This window comes from Rutidosis leptorrhynchoides, chromosome 10 (assembly GCF_046630445.1).
Source record: "Rutidosis leptorrhynchoides isolate AG116_Rl617_1_P2 chromosome 10, CSIRO_AGI_Rlap_v1, whole genome shotgun sequence".
Taxonomy (NCBI): Eukaryota; Viridiplantae; Streptophyta; class Magnoliopsida; order Asterales; family Asteraceae; genus Rutidosis; species Rutidosis leptorrhynchoides.
The window spans coordinates 223,072,004-223,095,301 of NC_092342.1; the positions used below are offsets into that span (position 1 = coordinate 223,072,004).

The 23,298-nt window shown below is 31.6% G+C and overlaps 1 protein-coding gene across 1 annotated transcript; it reads left to right on the top strand.

The window, feature by feature from the left end:
* The first annotated feature begins 8,082 nt into the window (after positions 1-8,082).
* LOC139872475 (serine carboxypeptidase-like 18) lies at positions 8,083-14,575 on the top strand. Its single transcript, XM_071860359.1, has 12 exons — positions 8,083-8,450; positions 10,738-10,814; positions 10,962-11,084; positions 11,194-11,296; positions 11,370-11,407; positions 11,740-11,841; positions 11,991-12,077; positions 12,754-12,918; positions 13,056-13,127; positions 13,259-13,407; positions 14,014-14,188; positions 14,300-14,575. The coding sequence occupies exons 1-12, from the start codon at positions 8,156-8,158 to the stop codon at positions 14,381-14,383; spliced, it is 1,470 nt and encodes a 489-aa protein (XP_071716460.1). The 5' UTR covers positions 8,083-8,155; the 3' UTR covers positions 14,384-14,575.
* The last annotated feature ends 8,723 nt before the right edge of the window (positions 14,576-23,298 follow it).

Here is a 23,298-nt window from a genome sequence, read left to right on the forward strand (position 1 = left end):
ATATATGTAACGATTATCGTTGTAACGACATTTAAATGTATATATATCATATTAAGATATATTAATATATCATAATATCATGATAATATGATAATTTAACATCTCATTAGATATAATAAACAATGGGTTAACAACATTAATTGAGATCGTTAACTTAAAGGTTTCAAAACAACACTTACATGTAACGACTAACGATGACTTAACGACTCCGTTAAAATGTATATACATGTAGTGTATTTAGATGTATTAAAATACTTTTGGAAGACTTCAAGACATATATCAAAACACTCATACTTAACGAAAATGGTTACAGTTACTTTCCCATTCTTTTCTTTCATCAAGAATTCTAGTCGTATTCTTACCCGTATTATACACAGCTTCAAAACGTACTTACTATGGGTATATACCAATAGGAACTAGCATGGGATTCCACTCTTGATTATGTCATGTATGACTAATCAATTTTAACTTCTACCATGAGCTAGTCAACTAACTAGAACTCCTTTTAACCCCACTCACCACTCACCAATTAACACTCATCATTCACTCCATTTCACTTCCAAATCTCTTTCTAATTCTCTCTCAACACACCCACACTATTATGAACGTATTTTTCCAGTAGTTAATCATCATCTTCATCAAAAATCACTTCAAGAATCAAGCTATAATCATCATAGGAAGAACACTTCAAGAATACTTCAAAAATCCCTTCAAGTTTACTAATTTACTTCCAAGCTTTCTAATCCATTCCAAGTAATCATCTAAGATCAAGAAACCTTTGTTATATACAGTAGGTTATCTTTCTTATTCAAGGTAATATTCATATTCAAACTTTGATTCAATTTCTATAACTATAAACTATCTTAATTCGAGTAAAAATCTTACTTGAACTTGTTTTTGTGTCATGATCCTACTTCAAGAACTTTCAAGCCATCCAAGATCCTTTGAAGCTAGATCATTTCTTGTCACTTCCAGTAGGTTTACCTACTAAACTTGAGGTAGTAATGATGTTCATAACATCATTCGATTCATATATATAAAACTATCTTATTCGAAGGTTTAAACTCATAATCACTAGAACATAGTTTAGTTAATTCTAAACTTGTTCGCAAACAAAAGTTAATCCTTCTAACTTGACTTTTAAAATTAACTAAACACATGTTCTATATCTATATGATATGCTAACTTAATGATTTAAAACCTAGAAACACGAAAAACACCGTAAAACCGGATTTACGCCGTCGTAGTAACACCGCGGGCTGTTTTGGGTTAGTTAATTAAAAACTATGATAAACTTTGATTTAAAAGTTGTTATTCTGAGAAAATGATTTTTATTATGAACATGAAACTATATCCAAAAATTATGGTTAAACTCAAAGTGGAAGTATGTTTTCTAAAATGGTCATCTAGACGTCGTTCTTTCGACTGAAATGACTACCTTTACAAAAACGACTTGTAACTTATTTTTCTGACTATAAACCTATACTTTTTCTGTTTAGATTCATAAAATAGAGTTCAATATGAAATCATAGCAATTTGATTCACTCAAAACGGATTTAAAATGAAGAAGTTATGGGTAAAACAAGATTGGATAATTTTTCTCATTTTAGCTACGTGAAAGTTGATAACAAATCTATTCCAACCATAACTTAATCAACTTGTATTGTATATTATGTAATCTTGAGATACCATAGACACGTATACAATGTTTCGACCTATCATGTCGACCCATCTATATAATATATTTTGGAACAACCATAGACACTCTATATGCAGTAATGTGGGAGTTAGCTATACAGGGTTGAGGTTGATTCCAAAATAATATATATAGTTTGAGTTGTGATCAATACTGAGATACGTATACACTGGGTCGTGGATTGATTCAAGATAATATTTATCGATTTATTTCTGTACATCTAACTGTGGACAACTAGTTGTAGGTTACTAACGAGGACAGCTGACTTAATAAACTTAAAACATCAAAATATATTAAAAGTGTTGTAAATATATTTTGAACATACTTTAATATACATGTATATATTGTTATAGGTTCGTGAATCAACAGTGGCCAAGTCTTACTTCTCGACGAAGTAAAAATCTGTGAAAGTGAGTTATAGTCCCACTTTTAAAATCTAATATTTTTGGGATGAGAATACATGCAGGTTTTATAAATGATTTACAAAATAGACACAAGTACGTGAAACTACATTCTATGGTTGAATTATCGAAATCGAATATGCCCCTTTTTATTAAGTCTGGTAATCTAAGAATTAGGGAACAGACACCCTAATTGACGCGAATCATAAAGATAGATCTATTGGGCTTAACAAACCCCATCCAAAGTACCGGATGCTTTAGTACTTCGAAATTTATATCATATCCGAAGGGTGTCCCGGAATGATGGGGATATTCTTATATATGCATCTTGTTAATGTCGGTTACCAGGTGTTCACCATATGAATGATTTTTATCTCTATGTATGGGATGTGTATTGAAATATGAAATCTTGTGGTCTATTGTTACGATTTGATATATATAGGTTAAACCTATAACTCACCAACTTTTTTTGTTGACGTTTAAAGCATGTTTATTCTCAGGTGAATATTAAGAGCTTCCGCTGTTGCATACTAAAATAAGGACAAGATTTGGAGTCCATGTTTGTATGATATTGTGTAAAAACTGCATTCAAGAAACTGATTTCGATGTAACATATTTGTATTGTAAACCATTATGTAATGGTCGTGTGTAAACAGGATATTTTAGATTATCATTATTTGATAATCTACGTAAAGCTTTTTAAACCTTTATTTATGAAATAAAGGTCATGGTTTGTTTTAAAAATGAATGCAGTCTTTGAAAAACGTCTCATATAGAGGTCAAAACCTCGCAACGAAATCAATTAATATGGAACGTTTTTAATCAATAAGAACGGGACATTTCAACGACCTTTCGGACCGACTTACTACTTGCGTACTTTCATTACCGACTTTACCGCTTTTATCACTGTGAGTTATAGCATCCCTTTTTACTTTAACTATTTTGGGACTGAGAATACATGCGCTTTTTACGTTTTACATACTAGGCACGAGTACTTAAACTTTATATGTGTGTGGGTTATACAACGGCATAAACATTCCCCTTAGCACGGTAACGTTTAGTCATTGGTCTTTGAACCGGTGAATGCGAATCTTAGATATGGATCCATAGGGTTTGACATCCCCACTCGGGCTAGTCGCGCTAGCATTTAACGGGTGTTTAATACTTCTTGAACATACGCACTCGCCAAGTGTACTTTCAGGGGGTTATAAACGTTAAGTCTAGTTACCGGGTGCCCACGGTTATACATATACTTTTCATACTATTTGATACGCTGTTTGCAGCACTGAAATCTCGTGGCATATCTTACGTTACTATTACAACTTAAACTATAGCTCACCAACATTCGTGTTGACTTTTTAAGCGTGTATTTCTCAGGTGCCTAGAGGTTTATTGCTTCCGCTTTTACACTTGCTGTCATGCTGTTATTGAATTGCTATTATGGACCTACTGTACTAGTTATCCGCTGCATTACTAGAGATGTCTCAAATTATGAAACTTATGTTTTGCATTCGTAAACTTATGTTATTTTGGAACAATGGTTTGTAATAAGTCTTATGACATGTTATCTTTGTAAAACGTTATCTTTTTAATGAATGAAAATCGGTTTTCAAACAGCATATAGTGTTTGACCTTGTGATGATCCTGTTGTTGACAATCCGTACACGATGGTTTTGTACGGGGCGTCACGTAATAGGTGCATTACATTGAAGGTTGCGAGCTTGATTCCTAGTTCACCAAAGGCGATAAGGTGAGTGGAATAATTATATGCGTATATATATAATGTATTTATTGTGTAGCATGAGTTGTGAAGTGTCGACGTGCTAAGACACCACATCTCACGTGGCGAGTGAAGTGTCGACGTGTTAAGACACCACTCGAGGGTGAAGCATCGATGTGTTAAGATGCCACTCCAAGAGTTGTAATGGGTGAAGTGTCGACGTGTTAAGACACCGCCCGTGGTGAAGTATCGACGTGTTAAGATGCCACCCGTGTGGTTAGTGTACGACGTGTTAAGTACTCTAACGGTTGTTATGAACAATGATGGGAAATGCGAGTACCATCCCTTGTATTATTGGTTAACCATGATTGTGTGTGGTAATGTAGCATATTATATTGTTCGAGTATATGCTTTTGTTATGCTAGCTTGTGTGGTCGAAGGTTTGGCATTATACTTGTGATAGTATGATTATTTATATTGCTAGCATGTATGCGGTAAATGCGTAAGTGATTGCAAGTAAGTAGGTTGTATATGTAATCGTATAATTGTTGCACTCACTAAGCATTAGCTTACCCCTCTCGTTGTTTATCTTTTTAGATGCAGGTGCGGAGAAAGGAAAAGGGGTAGTTGGGCACTAGTTTCCCTTGTTGGATGATTAGTGAAGCTTTTTTTGGAAGTCGACCTAGAGTTTTGGGTAGTTTAGCCCCAAACCATGCTCAAGTGTCGTTTGGATTAAAACTATCATTTTAATGGGTCGAACTTGTATTACATTTGCTTATGGGCCTTCGTGCCGTTTGTAAACATTAAACTTGTGATGTTGTTTAAATGGGTTGTATGTAATCGTTTAATTTGGGCGTTGATGGTTTATTAAAAAAATTTTGTCGTGTTGGTTACGGGTTGGGTTGTTTCCCCGGATCCCAAAAGGAACATTGTCTTCTTTTAACTCCTATGGGGATACCGAGGTATGAGAAAGGAAAACTCCCGATAGGACATCCCATGATGCCCGAAAATTGTTCCAATTGTGTTCGTCACCAATTTAATCCGTAAGTGTTGACTTTGAGAGATATATGGTTAACCCGGATTGTTGGAAAAATATCTTAAGAATTCACTTTATATGAAGAATTTCTATAATAGACAATTGTGCGAATATTATTGTGTCATCCGTGTATTTAGAGTGATTAATTCTTTTAGTAGGAAATTTTTGAATCCTTCTAAATCCCCATTTTCAAGCTCGTGTGAAAGGAGTTTGCTTAGAACTTCGGAAACAATTATGAACAAAAACGAGATTAAAGGATCGCTTTGTCGTAAACACCTTTTCATAACCTTCTCTTTTGTTGGGGAACGATTTATAAGAACCGAAAAATTAACGTTACGCTTTGATCCACTTTATGAATTTTGTCTCGAACCCCATTTCATATAGAACTTGAAGCAAAAATGAGAGAGAAACGCTATCATAAGCTTTAGAAAAATCAATTTTAAAAAATAAAATTGGAGTCTTCTTTTGCTTTACCAAATACTTTATCTCGTTTAATACCATTACCCCGTCCAATAATAGTCTATTAATTGGAACGAATCCGTTTTGATTTTCGCTTACAATGTAAGAGATACGCTTTTTCAGTCGGTTTGCTAACGTCTTTGCTATAATCTATTAATAAAACTTATAGGCTTCATTTCCTCAATAGATAAAGACGCTTTATTTTTTGGAATGAGAACAATGAAGGAGGAGTTAAACTCTTTTGGAAATGACGCATTGTCATGGGATTGAAGAAAGATTAAGAATATATATCACTTTTTAAAAGGTCCCAACACTTCATAAAGAACTTGATTGAAAATTCATCTTGGCCCGGAGACTTACTACCATCGAAATCGAATACCACACCTTTGATTTCTTCTTCATCAAAATCTAGCTCTAATTCAACAGCCTGTGCATTTGTTAACTTTCCTAAGCATACCATGGCCCAATTAAGACTATGATTGAAACTGTTCAATTGGAATCCAAAACTATTGTCAAAGTGGCACAAGACGAAATCTTTTTCGATAATGTGCCAACTTCTAAGTGCTTCTTTCAATTGGATCAATTTACGTTGTAAGATGAATGCCCCCATCCATCAACTTCGAATGACTGCCGTAGCATTTTGAACTTTTCACAAAAACCGATTATCTTGAACCAGGTATTGATGAATTTAAAAGGTTTCGGTCCCCAAAAAGACTAAAGTTTTAGCCCAAACTAAAAAACTAAAGGTTTCTCACAATGAGGAATATTCATTTGAATCCATAAATTAAGTTGAGATTCAAGGGATCAATGAGAGCGGGACATGTGTCACGAAAATCACATGTGATTTGAAAAAAATTTAAAAACATTTTTTCGAATTTTTTTTTTTCAAAATTTTTTTTCGAAATTTTTTTTTTCAAACTTTTTTTTTACAATCACATGTGATTTACCTGCACAATCACATGTTATTGAATTGTACAATCATATGTGATTGAATTTGACATGCATAATCACATGTGATTGTGAAAAAAAAAATTGAAATTTTTTTTTTTTTTGAATTTTTTTTTCCAATCACATGTGATTTTCGCGTCACATGTCGCGCTGTCATCGGTCTATTAGATTTCAAGCAAATTAATGGATGAAAAAGGATTTGAACTCTTCTCACAATAGATGTCTTTGTCTAGTCATAACTTTTTCCAAATGAATAACTTGTAATGTGCATATCGTTCCAAATGAACATTCAAGGTCATACGTTACGTTAAAAAGTCAAACATGTTATATTATATATGAAATACTAAAATAAATAAACTTGGACCACCCAACTAGCTATTCAAATTGAATTAGAAGACAACGTACGTGAAGCAAAAGAAAATTATAAATAATTGACCTGACATGCCTTGCTTTATTAGGTAGGTACAGTTTTTGAAAACAAATAAATAAATTATCCTGAACAATTGAAAACACCGAGGGGAGTAGGTATGGATCGTGCGATTATAAATAAGAAAAAATTACGCCGTTGGTACCTGTGGTTCTTTAGCATTTTCATCACAACACCCAAACTTCAATTTTTGCGTCGTTGGTACTTGTGGTTTCATTAAGTCACCTGTTTAATACCCAGCCTAACGGCCGTTTATTTTTAATGGTTAACCCCTCACATGTGTCACACATGTGAGGGTAATTTCGTCCCTTAATTTATTTTACTTCATATGTAAACACAATAAAAAAAAAAACAACCATCACCGGATCTTTCCTTTCCGATCCGATCACCACAAGTGATTACCAGTTCAATTCCGTTGATTAAAAAATGGAAGGAGTTGGTGCACGCCTGGGTCGATCGTCAACTCGGTACGACCAGCGGTCGTGTTTATAGGTCCGGTAAGGAAATGGAAAAAAGTGGATCCACGTCACGCCGCCGAACACCTCCGCCGCAACCACCGGTTCCGGAAGTAATCATCAATCTAATGTCATTAGTAATGGTAAATCTTCTTCCAACGGTAGTCATGATAACGGATCTCATATTTTGTTGTATATATGCACTCCTCTTCAAAATCAAAGTCAAAATGGTGGTGGAGATAATAATGGAGATGGTGATATTAACGTCCCTGATGAGGAACAACAACCGCCTAGCAAAAAAATTAAGTATATTTCGGTATTAATTCTTCACCTTTTGACGTCGCTGATGAAGTTTTGTAGTATGTAGCTTTAGGTTAGGGTATTACAGTATGTTGGATTTGAAATGCAATAGCTATTAGACAATTTGTTAGTGGTTTTTGCTTTGAAGAATTTGGCATTAAAGCTTTAACTATCTAGACTTAATTCGTTACTATTAATACAATGTTAAATTTGTGTTTATAAACTGCAAAAGGTAACTTTTTTAGGTTTGTATAAGGACTCTGCTATTGATTGTGTTTTTATATGAAGAGAATAAATTAATGGACGAAATTACTCTCACATGCGTGGCACATGTGAGGGGTTAACCATTAAAAATAGACGGCCGTTAGGTTGAGGTATGAAACAGGTAACTTAATGAAATCACAGGTACCAACGACGCAAAAATAGGAGTTTAGGTGTTGTGATGAAAAAATCGCGTAATTTTTTCTATAAATAAACTAATAAAAAAATTGACAAAATATGTAAGCCACATGAATATATATGTCACGTTTTCATTGTGTATCCGACCGGCTGCTTTTTAGCTATATATATATATATATATATATATATATATATATATATATATATATATATATATATATATATATAAAAGATTGAGAACGATAGTAAATTTAAAAAGCAACTAAGCTACTCATAAATAATTTAATTTCCCTGTGTACGTAAATTAATTAAAGATGCAGCTGAAAAGCAGCAATATTATTGTGATGATAATGATGATGATGATGATTATGGTGTTGGATGCGTCATCTGAGTCTGAAAGCAGGTGTTTGGTGAAGAAGTTACCTGGGTACCCTGAAGATCTACCATTTAAACTAGAAACAGGGTACATAGGAGTAGGTGAAAATGAACAAGTTCAATTGTTTTATTATTTTGTGGAGTCGGAAGGCAACCCAGATGAAGATCCCCTCATTGTTTGGCTCGCCGGTGGACCTGGTTGTTCCACTCTTCGTGCTTTCTTTTTTGAAATTGGTATGTACCCCCCTACCCCACCCTATCTTCATCTTAACCGCACAATTTTACATTATTATTTACATTTACGTATAGTATACGTATCAATATCAATATATCATATATCATATCAATATCAATATACATAATATGGAGCATAAAATATCATTTAATTCTAGTATTGAGTACTTTATTGGTGGATCATTTGTCATGTCTTGACTTGCCACATGAGACCACTTATAGGATTTTATTTATTCGGATCGAATTTATGTCAATTTTGTTGGGAGGATCATGAGGATGAGTTGCCTTGGAATCAATACATTTACATGTAAGAATTACTTCAATAAAAAGGGGATGATTCTCACACGCACTTTTTTGATCCTCACACACCTATTTTAACCTTTTGCTCTATTTACATGTAAGAATTACTTCTAATAATGCTCAATTGGTGTGTGAGGATCAAAAAAGTGTGTGTGAGAATCATCCTCCAATAAAAATAGATAGAATTTGGCCTAAAAAAAACTAATCTGATCTTTTATCAATTAGGTAGCATTAGAAACATAAAGATAAAAGAAGACTACACCTTAGCATCACATCAAACAACATTTCTCAAAAAAATAAAAAATAAAAATACTGCTCCATCCATTCCAATTTAATAATTTACGGAAAAAAAAAGTTTAAGAAATGTATCATCAATTATTTATCTACTTTTTTTCTTTTATAGACATATAGAAAAGATATAAAAAATTTTGTCTTATTATTTTCATCTATTTTGAAAGTAAACTATTAAGTTGGGACATTTAAAAAAAAAAAAACAAGCATATTACATTAAGACGAAAGGAGTATTAATATTAACGTAATTCATCAAAAAGAAAAAAGACAGGACTTATTACAAACTTATATTATCATTATTTAACAATAAGATTATGGTTACTGTCTTTTAGTTCAAATAAATTATTCTATCATTCTCATTTTAATAGTTATTGAAAAAATACATAATTGAAAAAATATTACTCGTAGTTATTTATTTATTTTACATTCATGAACTTTAAACTAAGTTATAAAAGAATTTAATTTATTATTCTTATTGTTTTACGGAGATGGATTATGATCAACTCAAGACAACTCGATCAAAAAGAAAACACATACATATTCAATTGAGACTAAATAATTTTCAAACAATGTCGGATCCACTTGACCCACTTGCCCACCTTTTCCTCCCTACCACATATTATTTGATAGAAAAATGACGCTTCCAACTACGTTTGATCTAAAAAGGTTAAGAGTTATTCTATGAAAATCCCAGAATCCAAACCCATAGACAATCAAATCGACAAAAATCAACGTTAAGAGATTTTGATAATGAAAAGTCGTATTCATCACTTTATCAACTGCTTTTAATCTGATACTGGCAACGGTTAACCCGCTTGGGAGTGATATCCGGCCAAATCTAGCAACCGAAATGGCGTATACCAGCGTCATTTAAACCTAGATATGGAGATGGTCATTTGACCAACGACAACGATCTTGACATTGTAAACCAAATATATGATAATCCACTAGATGGAAGCTTGCAATTTCGTTAATGGTTTTATTAAAACATAAATAAACAACCCGAAGTATTTTTTTTATGAGCAAAGTTTGATTATTTTCAAGATTTATGTAAGATAGTGACGCATTTTAGCAATGATGAAATGGTAATTTTTAAAAATGAATCTTTCTTTCTTTCTTTTTTTTTTTTTCTTTTCAAAAAACAAACTATATATTATCAAGGAATTTCATCAAAAATGAGAGTACCCATCAAAATACAATAATAACCTACAAACCGACCTCGGCATGTCTCGCAACTAGAAAACTATAACTATTTAAAACTGAGTCGTCTAAAGACATCAACAAAGATTCAAACAAGAGAACCCTACACACAAACAAATCAAATAAACCACTCCAACTACACAACGAACAAACCAACTACAAATTGCACGATACTAACACTAAATGTCCAAAAGGAAATCAAACAACAAGACAAACAGCAAATCTAATCACATAACACGAAAAATCAAACAAAAAGGCCATCAAAGCACACCAAGCTTGTCTGCAACAACGAGATACACTTTCTTTTCTTTCTCAAAATAAAAATGTACGCAACAGTAAATATTAAATCAATTCTGGCGATACGTTTGTTATGTGTGTGTGTGTATATATATATATATATATATATTATTGGATTGGATGTCTTTTTGTCAAATCAATTCATCAACTCCGTTTATATGGTATTGAATTATATATACGTATACAATACACATTATAGGACCCATGCAAATTCAGTACAGGAAATATATGGATAATGTGCCCGCATTACAATTGGATCCAAATTCTTGGACAAAGGTACGTACGAAAATTCGTAAAGCCAAAAAGAAATATAATACTGTGATATATATACGTAGTATAAAGTAATTAGTGCTCCCTTAATTAGTTAGTCTTATGTATTAATCTGTATTTTAATTTGGGTACGTACGTGTGTGTTGAAATTAGGTGGCGAATGTTATATATCTAGACGCACCTACACTCACTGGATATTCTTATACAACAACTCCTGACGCTGTCCATTCCAGTGATACATTGTCGGCATCACAAACGGCTGAATTTCTAAGAAAGGTTAATTAATTGCTTGGTCGATTTTTTTTTAATTAATTTGTAGTTACGTGGCTCAACATATATTAGTTATTAATATCGACACTAATGATTAATTGATGCATGTACGTAGTTTGTGGGACAACATCCAAGGTTTCTAAACAACCCTATGTACGTTACCGGGATTTCTTATTCCGGGATTGTTATTCCGATAATTACCGAGGAATTATATAAAGGTATTATATTTACTCTTAATATATATAAAGAAAAACAGTTTTAGATGTCTAGTTAATTTCTCTTGTATTACAGGAAACGATGAAGGACTGAAACCAAGAGTAAACATTCAAGTGAGTATACGTTTGTTGAGGATCTAAAAAGTATATGTGAAAGTTATTTTTTATTTTTTAATTAAGTGTTTATTCTCAAGAGACAATAAATTTGAAATGGTGGAGTATATATTAAAAGTAGAACGAAACAATCTTGTTTATTCATTTCAGGAGAAACACTTGTATAACCAACTAGAAAACTACTAATAACTAAATTATATGGAGTACTAATTAATTTATTGTTCTTCTAAAATTTCAGTAACAAATCATACTAATTATTTAAATCTAAATATTTAATAAATATTTTATTAATAACTAAACTTCTAAATTCGAATTAACCGTTAACTATATAGGGATACATGGCGGGAAACCCACTGACAGACAAAACTGGTGATATAAACTCTAGACTCGAATATGCTTATCGCATGGCACTTATATCTCCCGAATTATACGAGGTACGTACTTAATTAGGTAGCTAGTGGTTCGTTGTCAATCAATTTCTATTCAATCTTCGTCGTAGTTATGTTATGTATGCTTTCTTAATTATTCTATAATCAAAAATTAATTAAATGTTTCCTACTTTTCTCACGCATATAATTAAAAGTCAACAAAAAATGATTGCAATGGAGAATATGCCGAAGCTGATAATGGAAATTCGTTATGCATGCAGAATATCAATGAAGTCAACAAGGTATATATAAGTACGTAGCCATTGCAATTTTTACATTATCGATTGTCTCATGTCTAATACGTAAACTCGATATGCTATAAGACGATTTTTAATTTTAATGATGTTTGTGAAAAATTTCGGATGTGGTTTTTCTACCTTCTATGGATGTCTTTACGTGAAAAATTTGATGGGAAAAAAGGAAATAGTGGGAAATGAGTGATGAAAGGGTTATGTAGTCGATCATACCCAAAAAAGTCCCGGCCATGACGCTGGCTAAAGGCATGATGGTGGCCAGAGTTAAGAATTTCATGACATTTATCTTCTTTACATATAATCTTTCATAGTCACATAAAAAAACTTGCAAAACTATTAAATTGTTATTAAAATATAAAATGGAATAGAACAATAAATCTAAGCTTTTTTAGACATTGAATAATAATAAAAAATTATTAGAAATATATATATCATATAGTAATAGCAGGACTCTTTAAGTTATAAATTAATATAGTTTGTAATTCGTTTATAAATTTAGTGGGGGCAAAATAATTTTTTTTGCCCCGAGTATCATAATACTAAGGACTGACACTTATGGTGGATTTTTGTGTTGATCACGTAGAAATTAGTCTAAGTACTTGTCCTCGTCTAACGTCTATTTAAATTATAATGCTTCATGCAAATAATATTGGATCATGATCAGCGTGTTGAAGACATTAACATTCAACAAATATTGGATCCTGATTGTGATCCAGCAACCAATTTGGTTAGAAGTGGAAATCCGATTACAAGGAAAAATCGAAAATCTCTTAGAGGGGCCAATCCAATTAGAATGCGGACTTCATTGCTTAAAGATACCTTTTGTCGAGTAAGTAACAGACTCCTTAACTACCTTCATTAGTTTGATAATTTCATTATTTAGTTTAGCTTGCTTCCTGTGCTACCCAGATCGCATTACAATAATTAATTAATGTTTTCTTCTTTGAATGATTTCGTACATAACAGGGTGATTACTATGACTATGCAACCCTTTGGGCTAATGATAAAAATGTCATGAAAGCACTTCACGTACGAGAGGTATGTAAATAAATTTAATATTTTTTTAACGGCAATAGAAAAATATTACTATTAAATATGATCCATCGAGTAGCTAGGTAGTTGTTGGTTATGAGTTTATATGTTTATATATAAAATTGATCAATCTGCAGGGTACTGTGAAAGAATGGTTGCTATGTAACTTGGATATGAAGTACAACTATGGTAAACCTTCAATGCCATCCTATGAATTCAATATTCCTAGTAGCGTTATCTATCACCAAAAGCTGAGTAAAAGAAATTGCCGAGCTTTGATTTTCAGGTATGTACATAAAGTATACGTACACTATCTAGCTTCAATCATATATATATATATATATATATATACACACACACATATATATATACACACACACATATATATATATATATATACACACATATATATATATATATATATATATATATATATATATATACATATACATGCATTTGTTTTATTCTGTACGTACGTTAAGACCACCCGCAAATGTGACGGTGATGTGAAGTCATATTTTGTCATTTTTAGAGAAAAAAAAATGAATTTTTGACCATAACGTAACAATGTCAATGTTTGAAGGTAGATAATGGTGTGCATTATATTTAAGTGAAAGTATGAGATGATGTGGTAAAATATGATTGAAGTTTGATGAAATATATATATATATATATATATATATATATATATATATATATATATATATATATAATTGGTTGGAATAAAACCAAACGCCCAAAATGTATCCTTCATAAATTTAACTGACGTTGTTACAACGTCAGTTCTGACGCCCCATTTGTGGCGTTAATTTTGTCAACTGTTGTCAGATTTAAGATTTTACGTCAAAACTAGTTGATAATTATGTATTGTTAACATTGTACGTACATGCAGTGGAGATCATGACATGATGGTTCCACATGTGGGCACACGTAACTGGATAAATACTCTTAATTTGACGATCGATTCAGATAGTAATTGGGTGGCATGGTATACCAATGGTCAGGATGCAGGCTACCAAACCACCTATGTTAATCATAACTATTCTTTAGTCTTTGCAACCGTAAAGGTACAACACCAAACTATCATTATTTTATTTTTTTAAATTTCTTAAATAGTTTTTTAAACACATGCAAGCTTGATCATTTCTTAAACTTTTTACTCTTATTGGCTTCTACAGGGTGCTGGTCACACAGCTCCAGAATTCAGACCAGAGGAATGCTTTGAATTGGTTAAGAGGTGGTTCTCGCATAGACCTATTTAAACTAGAGGATCCATGGATCATCTAGTTTGTTTTGTTTGAAATGCTATGAAATTTAACTATTATTCATTAATCTTTATCGACATTACAGTAATCTATTATTTCATCTATCTATGCCAAGGACGAGTAGCTCTTGAACCTTATGATTTAAGTATGATTTATGATTTATTATGTTTACGGCGATATATTATTGCATCTGTTGAATTTTGTTCAAAGTGCACGTGTTAAGTATAATATTAGGTGTGATGTGGTTGTATTAGGAGGTATAAATAGATTTCTTTCTAATAGAGTTTGTATGCATTTGATCAAAAATCACATATACATGAGGTGTGATGACCATCATCTAGATACATATATATATACATTAACATACTTATTGAATCTTGCTAATCAAGCGCACATTGTAACAAACTTACACTTATTGAATCTTGGTACTAAAGTGTTCATCATATCAGATTCATATCATCACCATCATCTAGATACATATATATACATTAACATACATACTTCATGTGATTTCAACAAACAAGAAAAAAAAACACGAATTCAAATAGATTTATGAATTACAATTGGTATCCGAGCGTAAGTAGCTAGTCAACATTGACCTGTGCTCATCAATTCGTGTTATTAATTTCAACAATCGCATCACATGCCGAGTTCTTTATTGTCAACCTAAAAAGTCAACATAAATAGGTCGATAGAGCAATCTGTAAGTTAAATGTTCAAATTAAAAGTTGTAGATTGCTTAGGACTGATTAGTAAAGCTATTTGAAGCAATTGATTCGGTTGATTTCATGTTTAGATTACTTTGAATATTTGGATAAAGTTCAAAAATCATACGATATTGCAAATTAGTCGTGTTTTGAGGTTGAATTTGATTTTATTAGCCACATTTAAGGTTATAGAATCAGTTTAGCATTCAAATTTTGTTAGAATAATATGGAGTAATTGATTTGGAGAAAATTGAAAAACAAGGAATGAAGGTCGTTAATTGTTCGTCATTTTTTATAATTCCAGATTATTTTATTAATGTTGTTAAATTAGGACCTAAACCATCTCAATATATTCAGCTGAGTGTTTATATTGATTTAGGTTTTATTAATACAAATAAGTGATATATTTTAGAGTTTAACATTCATCTTGTTCATTGTTGTTCTTCTTGATTCACATTAAATTATTGCAATCATTGTTATTCGTGTCTCACACGCGTAAAGATCCTCACGCAGGCGTCAAGACACACTCAACTGTCACATAAAAACGTTTGTCAATGCCAATTCGTAATCAGGACATACACACTTTTATTTCAGCCTTACACACGTTTGAAAAACACACACACGTTTGTCGTCTCATACACAATCTAGATGCATGTCAATGCAAATCATACACGCATAAAGTCTGTTCGATAGTTTCAGGTTTTTTAAAATTAGGGTTCTGATAAGGAATGACATAGAGTTATAAGGATTAAAAAGGGTACACAATTCAGATTAGTACAAGTGACTCGAGTGGTTAGGGTATTTTATGATATGCTAAAGGTCACCGATTCGAGACTCAACACTTTTCTAATACTAACCTGATATAGCCACTAACCACAATTCTATCCATTTTAGTAATTTGATCCAATTACCTAGTACCACTGAGTTACCATTGTTTAGCCTTGTGCATAGTACATAACTGGACCAAACTAGTTTGGGTTCTGTTCTGTATCGAGTCCCAAATTGTAAAAAAGAAATTCAACCGAGGACCTAACCATATATTGTTGAGTCCCCTACAGAAATAAAGATTTAACTATGTCAAAACCACCGCCAGCACTAAGTTGTTAACAACCATCATAGGTTATTTGTGTGTAACCAACTGATATTGCTCGATTTATACATATTATTCTTCGCAATATCGGTTTCCATTCGTGTTATTTTTGATTTAATAATGAATACATTCGGATGATTTTAGTAGAAGATTACGTCTTTTATGTCAATGTGGTGTTCGGGTTGATAGTTGTTAATTTATGGTGGTTTTCGTGTGTTTCGGAGTAAAAGTATCATCAAAGTTAGTCTCGTTTCGAGCTAGAGATCAATCACGAAGATAAAGGGATTTTCTAGGGTAAAATAAAGTTTCAGGTCTCGCTATCGCGAGGTTTTACTCCCTTTCGCGAAGTGCAAGTCGAAGCTATGTACGCGATCCGAGAATCAGCAAATCGATCGCGAACACCATATTTAGCAGATCTCGCGATCGCGAGCCCTGTAGGCTTCATTTGGTCGCGATCGCGAGATGGGTAAGGACAGGGCTGTTAGCTTTAAAAGCCGGTAACGAGCAAGATTTAGGGTTTAACGAACTTAGGCCGTTTTTGGTGTATACTCAGGAAATTTTGGTGATTCCAAACCCATTCTTCATCAAATCAAAAGAGGTTAACAACAAGAGTGAAGATTGGATCAAATCATCACAGGTACTCTAGATATCATCCCTTTTAGTGATAAAACTATGAATTCTTATTGTATCCATTGTTTGTTTGATTTCATGATCATGTTTGGCTAAATAACATTTAGTGTTTACGTAGATGTACTAGCTTTTGATTATGGATTGTTCTTAATTTATGGATTTAATGATTGATTGGTTTTGTTTTATTGAGTTTGGTCAAAGCTCCATTGTTATGCATGATTTCTACTTTAATTTGATTATACATGTTATTAACTAGTTATTGTGAGATAAATAGTGATAGATAAAATGTACTTCACGTGAGTGATCAAGAATATTAGGGTTTGAATTCAAGTGATTGAATTTAATGTTTAATCGGTAATTGAATGGTAGTATTGCGTCATAATCGTGTAATTGCATTAAGTGATCTTTGTAGTTGGGATTTTAAGTGATTTTAATTCGGTTCGAATCTTAATAACTTAATCTTGTTAGTTTATGATTATTGTTTTCAATCAAAAGATCCATTATTCTGTGAATCAGTTACTTTACTTTAATTACATAATTTGTTGACTAGTTTACGTGAGGTCATTAGTGATAAACAAATTATGCTTCAACTCTTGTGGGATCTAGACATTTACATGTGAGTTTGAATGGTGATTAATTGGTAACTTGATAACACAATCGTGTAGTTACTTCGATTGATCGTTGTAATTAAGGCTTTATGTGAATTTAACCTAGATTGAACCACAATATTTTAATCTTATTTGGTTTGATTGCTTGAATGTGATTAATGTGAGTTAGTCAAGTTTGAATGATTAGGTTATAATTTATCAGACAATTTAACCAGTTTTAATTGAAAGAACAATCCACGTCATTAGTGAATCATCTGAGTGAACATTGCTTATCTGTTAATCGTTTACTTTCTTTCGTATTTTAGTTAATTCAAAACCCCCACTTTTACAATTTTTACTTTAGAACAATCATTAGAAATTTAAATCTTAAACAACTTCTCTTTGAGGAACGAATCTATATTTGCTAATGCATTGATCGGGATAGTTGTCTGATTAGTGTGTTAAAACTGTTTAGTTTAGTATAAATATTTTTGGTGCAGTTTTACCACATCACCAGCAAAGATGGAAGCTTTTCCTGAGTGTTTAAAGTTTGTTTCCTTAACTATCAGCTAAAGATAGTTAAGTATAATGGTTCTTCATAACTAGCATGAGGGATGAATGCTGACCTAGCAGAAGACCGAAGAAGAACCAGCAGAAGATGCAAAAGCAACACAAAACACTTAGTAAATTTATGATGTTCAGAAGCATGGATGTTTCCAGTATCGTCTACATCACAAATGTGCTATGAAACTAACATCGAAGACTAAGTTGAAGAGACAAGGAAACAAGTCATTGGTTGACAAGTGACCTTACAAGACAACGTGAAATGCAGAGGTATAACCCATGTGCAGTTCATGGTTATACCTAATGTTAACGCCTTGGGAACTCAACATTCTATTTGTTTATTCAAATAGTATGTCCGCCTAAATTAGGCATTTCAAGATATAGCTTATAAACAAAAGATAGCCACGTGCTTTCTTACAGTGTTTTCTGCCAAAGTAAAAGCATCATTTTAATCAGCAGACAATAGCTCTATTACACAATTACTAGATGATGTGTCAAAAGTGTGTGTAGTAGTGCTTAATTTGTCTTTCAATTTTTAAATTTATAAAACCTTTATTTTACTTTTAAGACCCTAACGAGCAACACGACCCGATCAGATGTAGTATTTTAGGTTATCGTTCCAAGGGATCGTAGATGCGTTTTGAAGTTGGTTTATTATGTAGTCTAACTCTTATTAAAGAACTAGAAGTATGATTTTTAGGTTTTTGGTTGTTGTTTAGGTTTTGAATATTATCTCTTAGGAAAGAGACAACTCAAAGTACGTTCTTAATGAATTAAATAACAAGATATAAAGCTAGAAATAAAGAACTAAAATAAACAATTATAAATAAAAGCAGTTACATGAACAAATAACTTATACGGGAATCATATTAGGCAAGTTTCATGACTTATATTAACACCAATCAAGATAATAATCATAGACCAACTATTATCCCTAAACAGGTTAAAACAAGTGTTGCATATCATTCAATAGGCAGGACTTAAAGTATATGCTAGACACGTGATGTTCATGGCTAACATCTTAATTCTTAGTATTCAATTCAATTACATGATACATATCAATCTTATAATGAGGATTAAGATGCAGATAGACTGACAAATTATATAAGCTATTAAATGGCAAGTAGATCAACTCAAGTTACTAGCTGAAAGTTAATTATTACTTGATTCTCATGCAATCATTAAGCAAACACATCCAAACTGAGGATCTTCGACTAAGCCTAACAATATTAAACTCTATTATATAAGCGTAACTCAAATTCAACATATTTATCACTAATAATGTTGTTTAACTTAGTTGCATGCAATCCAATTTAACAAGTTTGATTGACTAGATCTAAACAAGTAGCATGAATCGAATAATAGATCAGTGGATTAAGTGCTAATTAGTCCTAAAATAAAGTTATCTAATCAGTAAGCATGGCAAACACGTATATTAAAACAAAGCAGATTCAAAACAGTTTAACAATCATCACAGAAACTCAGTTTATACAGATCTGGAAAAAACTAGAAACTGTACGGATATACGCACAAAGCCGAGGGCTTTATTTCAGTCAAGCCGGCGGCTTAGACAGGTGAAGCCGACGACTTCATCTGATTCCCAGACAAAGTAGTTTTCTCCCATGTAACCACTATGAACGTTTAGTTCATAGTGGTAGACGAACAGTTAATAAAAACAGTAAATAAAATGTGATAAATAAAGTAAATAGATAAAGTCATGTACCTTTAAAAGGTAAATGAAAATATAACTTTCATTGATAACTTGATAGCTTAGTTAAAACTTGAAATTGAAACCCTAATCTAAGAGTTTTCGTTTTTTGGTGAAAACCCTAAGAGAAAAACGAAAGTACATCTAAAACTGAAAGTCTCTATTTATAGTTTTCAAAAACGGTGGTCCAAGCTGGCGGCTTCACTTGGTCGGTTACTCCTTCTGCAAGTTTAACGTAATTAGCAAGTTCAATAACGCGTATCTGCCTTAAGCAAAGCCGACGGCTTCAGTGCCAAGCCGGCGGCTTCAATGATCTGCAATCTTTTTGATTTCGTTTCCTTTTTAGCTTTTTCTTGGGCTTTAAGTACATGAAACTTGTAGCGACCCGACAAAATCGTCATTGACGGCGCCGTCTACTTAGGTCCCGTTACGTGGTCATAAGTCTTTAAAATAACGTTTGACCAAAAATATGTCGCATTCATTTCAAATGTAAGGATGTTTCAAAGTTTACAAAGTAGTTCACCGACTAAATAAGTCACAACAGTTTAAGTACAAATGAAACCTATGCAACACGATTTAAGTAAAGTCAAAAGATGCTCCAAGTATGCATGTATACTCGACATCCAAGCAAGTATCAAAATAGTGTGCGGAAGCATGTATCACTTAGTGTTCAAGGACCTGAGAAAACATATAGAAAACTGTCAACGAAAAACGTTGGTGAAATCATAGGTGTATTTGTAAACGTTGTTTTTGAACCACAAGATTTTGTATTTTCATAACGTTGATTATCTAAATCGTTTACGTTCCAAAGTTGTTATTCGTTTGTGGAGCACCCAATTATCAAGACTTAACTGTTCACATACCCCGTCATCATAGTGTTAGAACCTACACTATATACTCGAAAATATATTTCATCCGCTAGCGGTAGCGAACCATCCGAATGAGGGCTTGTCAAGCCCATGTGATCACATAACATAAGTTCACGTTTCAACCCTGCAAGTGTAACTAATGATAATTGAATTGAGGCCTTTTTGTTCTAACTCGCACGTGGAATGTTTGTTTTCGTACTTGTGTTCAAAGCATAAAAGTATAATACGTATATGTTTCTCATCCCATAGTTTAAAGAGTAAAAGTTGTTGAAAAGGTGGGACTATGATCTCACCTTGATTGCACGAAAGTAAAAGTACTTCACAAAGTAACGTGTGCAAGAACGAATGCTAGTCTTGACCTAAACAAATAGGTTGTATCAATAACGGTAAACACGGTCGGTCAAAGTTGTTCAATTAGTCCTATGGCTCGTTACGACTCGATTAATATAGCATGTGAGTCAAATTGTCAAGTTTCATGCAAGATACAAGTATAAAAGCATGCTAGAACGATTGCATAAGTATTTGGTTGAAGCGACCCGTCCTAATCCATCCGGACGAAGTCCATATCGATTACAAACGATTCACAATAGTTGGTTACATCGCGAGGTACTTGACCTCTATATGATACAATTTTACAAACATTACATTCGTTTTTGAAAGACAACTTTCATTACATCAAAAGTTGACAGCATGCATACCATTTCATAATATATCCAATTATAATTGACTTAATAATAATCTTGATGAACCCAACGACTCGAATGCAACGTCTTTTGAAATATGTCATGAATGACTCCAAGCAGTATCTCTAAAATGAGCTAATGCACAGCAGAAGATTTCCTTAATACCTGAGAATAAACATGCTTTAAAGTGTCAACCAAAAGGTTGGTGAGTTCATTAGTTTATCATAATCATTCATTTTCATCATTTTAATAGACCACAAGATTTTCATTTTCAGTTCTCATAAATATACGTCCCATGCATAGAGACAAAAATATCATTCATATGGATTGAACACCTGGTAACCGACATTAACAAGATGCATATAAGAATATCCCCTATCATTCCAGGAAATCCTTCGGACATGATAAAAAAAACATCGAAGTACTAAAGCATCCGGTACTTTGGATGAGGTTCGTTAGGCCCAATATATCTATCTTTAGGATTCGCGTCAATTAATAGATCAGTTTACTAATTCTTAGGCTACCAAGCAAAAAGGGGCATATTCGGCTTCGATCATTCAACCATATAATGTAGTTTCGATTACTTGTGTCTATTTCGTAAAACATTTATAAAAGTTGTGCATGTATTCTCAGCCCAAAAATATAAAGGGTAAAAAGGCAAATGAAACTCACAGTACTGTATTTTGTAGTAAAAATACATCAGAAGACATTGAACAATGCAAGGTTGGCCTTGGATTCACGAACCTATTATTCAATTGTATATTTATTAAAACATATAATAGAATCACATAAATTCCTTTATTATTTATATGTTTTTAGTTATGTAGAGTTCATACAAAATTCCATTAAATACTTATAATATATCTCAAATTATATGTTATATATATATTTGTGTTGTATATGTATTTAAAATGATTAATATCTATATATATTTAGTTATCTTAATGTATTTATTTATATATGTTTAAAAAAAAATCATAGTTTGTTACATATAAGTATTTTATATAAATGATGTTAATATGTTTAATATATGGTATATAAACTATTAATATAATTATAATATATGTATTAAGTATATTTTAAGTACAAAATATTTATCTGTAACAAAAATGATGGTTTTGTTAATAATGATTTACTGATAATAATAACTTTATTAGAAATGATAGAGTTAACAATAATAATGATATTGTTAAAAATGATACTTTTGTTTAATAATAATAATAATACTAATAATTACAAAAGTGATATTAATACTAATATTAATGAAAATGATGATAATTCGTATTATTTTCATAATAATAATAATAATAATAATAATAATAATAATAATAATAATAATAATAATAATAATAATAATAATAATAATAATAATAATAATAATCCTAATCATAATAATAATAATAATACGACTATTAGTGATAATAATAATAATATTCGTACTTGTATTTATAATCTTAATAAATGAAAATTTGTATCATCATACTTATATTAGTAATTATAATATTAATGATTAATTTTTCATAATACTTAATAATAATAATGATTCTAATACTTAATGATAATAATAATAATATCCATAATGATAAGTGTAATAATAACAATAAGAATAATAATCATAATAAAAATACAAATAATATAATAATAATAATAATAATAATAATAATAATAATAATAATAATAATAATAATAATAATAATAATAATAATAATAATAATAATAATAATAATAATAATAATAGTAATAATAATCAATTTAAAAATTGAAAACTACCTCCAAAATTTTGGAATAAAAAGAAATGTCTCAGTTAGGTCTCGAACCCGAGAACTTTCGGTTAATCCCAAGACCCTCTACCATTCATCCACTCCTGTTTTTCTGAAATTGTATCACACCTTATAAACTTAACCCGTTTCCTTTTTCTGTTTATATCCCTTCTTCTTCTATGCTGAACTAGTCGACCCAAATATCAATTAACAATCATATTATCTAATTCCTGGTTTAATTTAATTCGTAATTTGAAATCAGTAACCAATTATGGTTGTTTGTATATGAAAAGCAAAAAAAAAAAAAAAATATA

What these genes read in the sequence shown, in the direction of transcription:
- LOC139872475 (XM_071860359.1), top strand. Translation starts at nt 8,156, where the DNA reads ATGCAGCTGAAAAGCAGCAATATTATTGTGATGATAATGATGATGATG. An exon ending in TTAAAGATACCTTTTGTCGA is followed by an intron (nt 12,919 to 13,055) that starts GTAAGTAACAGA and finishes CGTACATAACAG; the next exon opens with GGTGATTACTATGACTATGC. An exon ending in AAGCACTTCACGTACGAGAG is followed by an intron (nt 13,128 to 13,258) that starts GTATGTAAATAA and finishes ATCAATCTGCAG; the next exon opens with GGTACTGTGAAAGAATGGTT.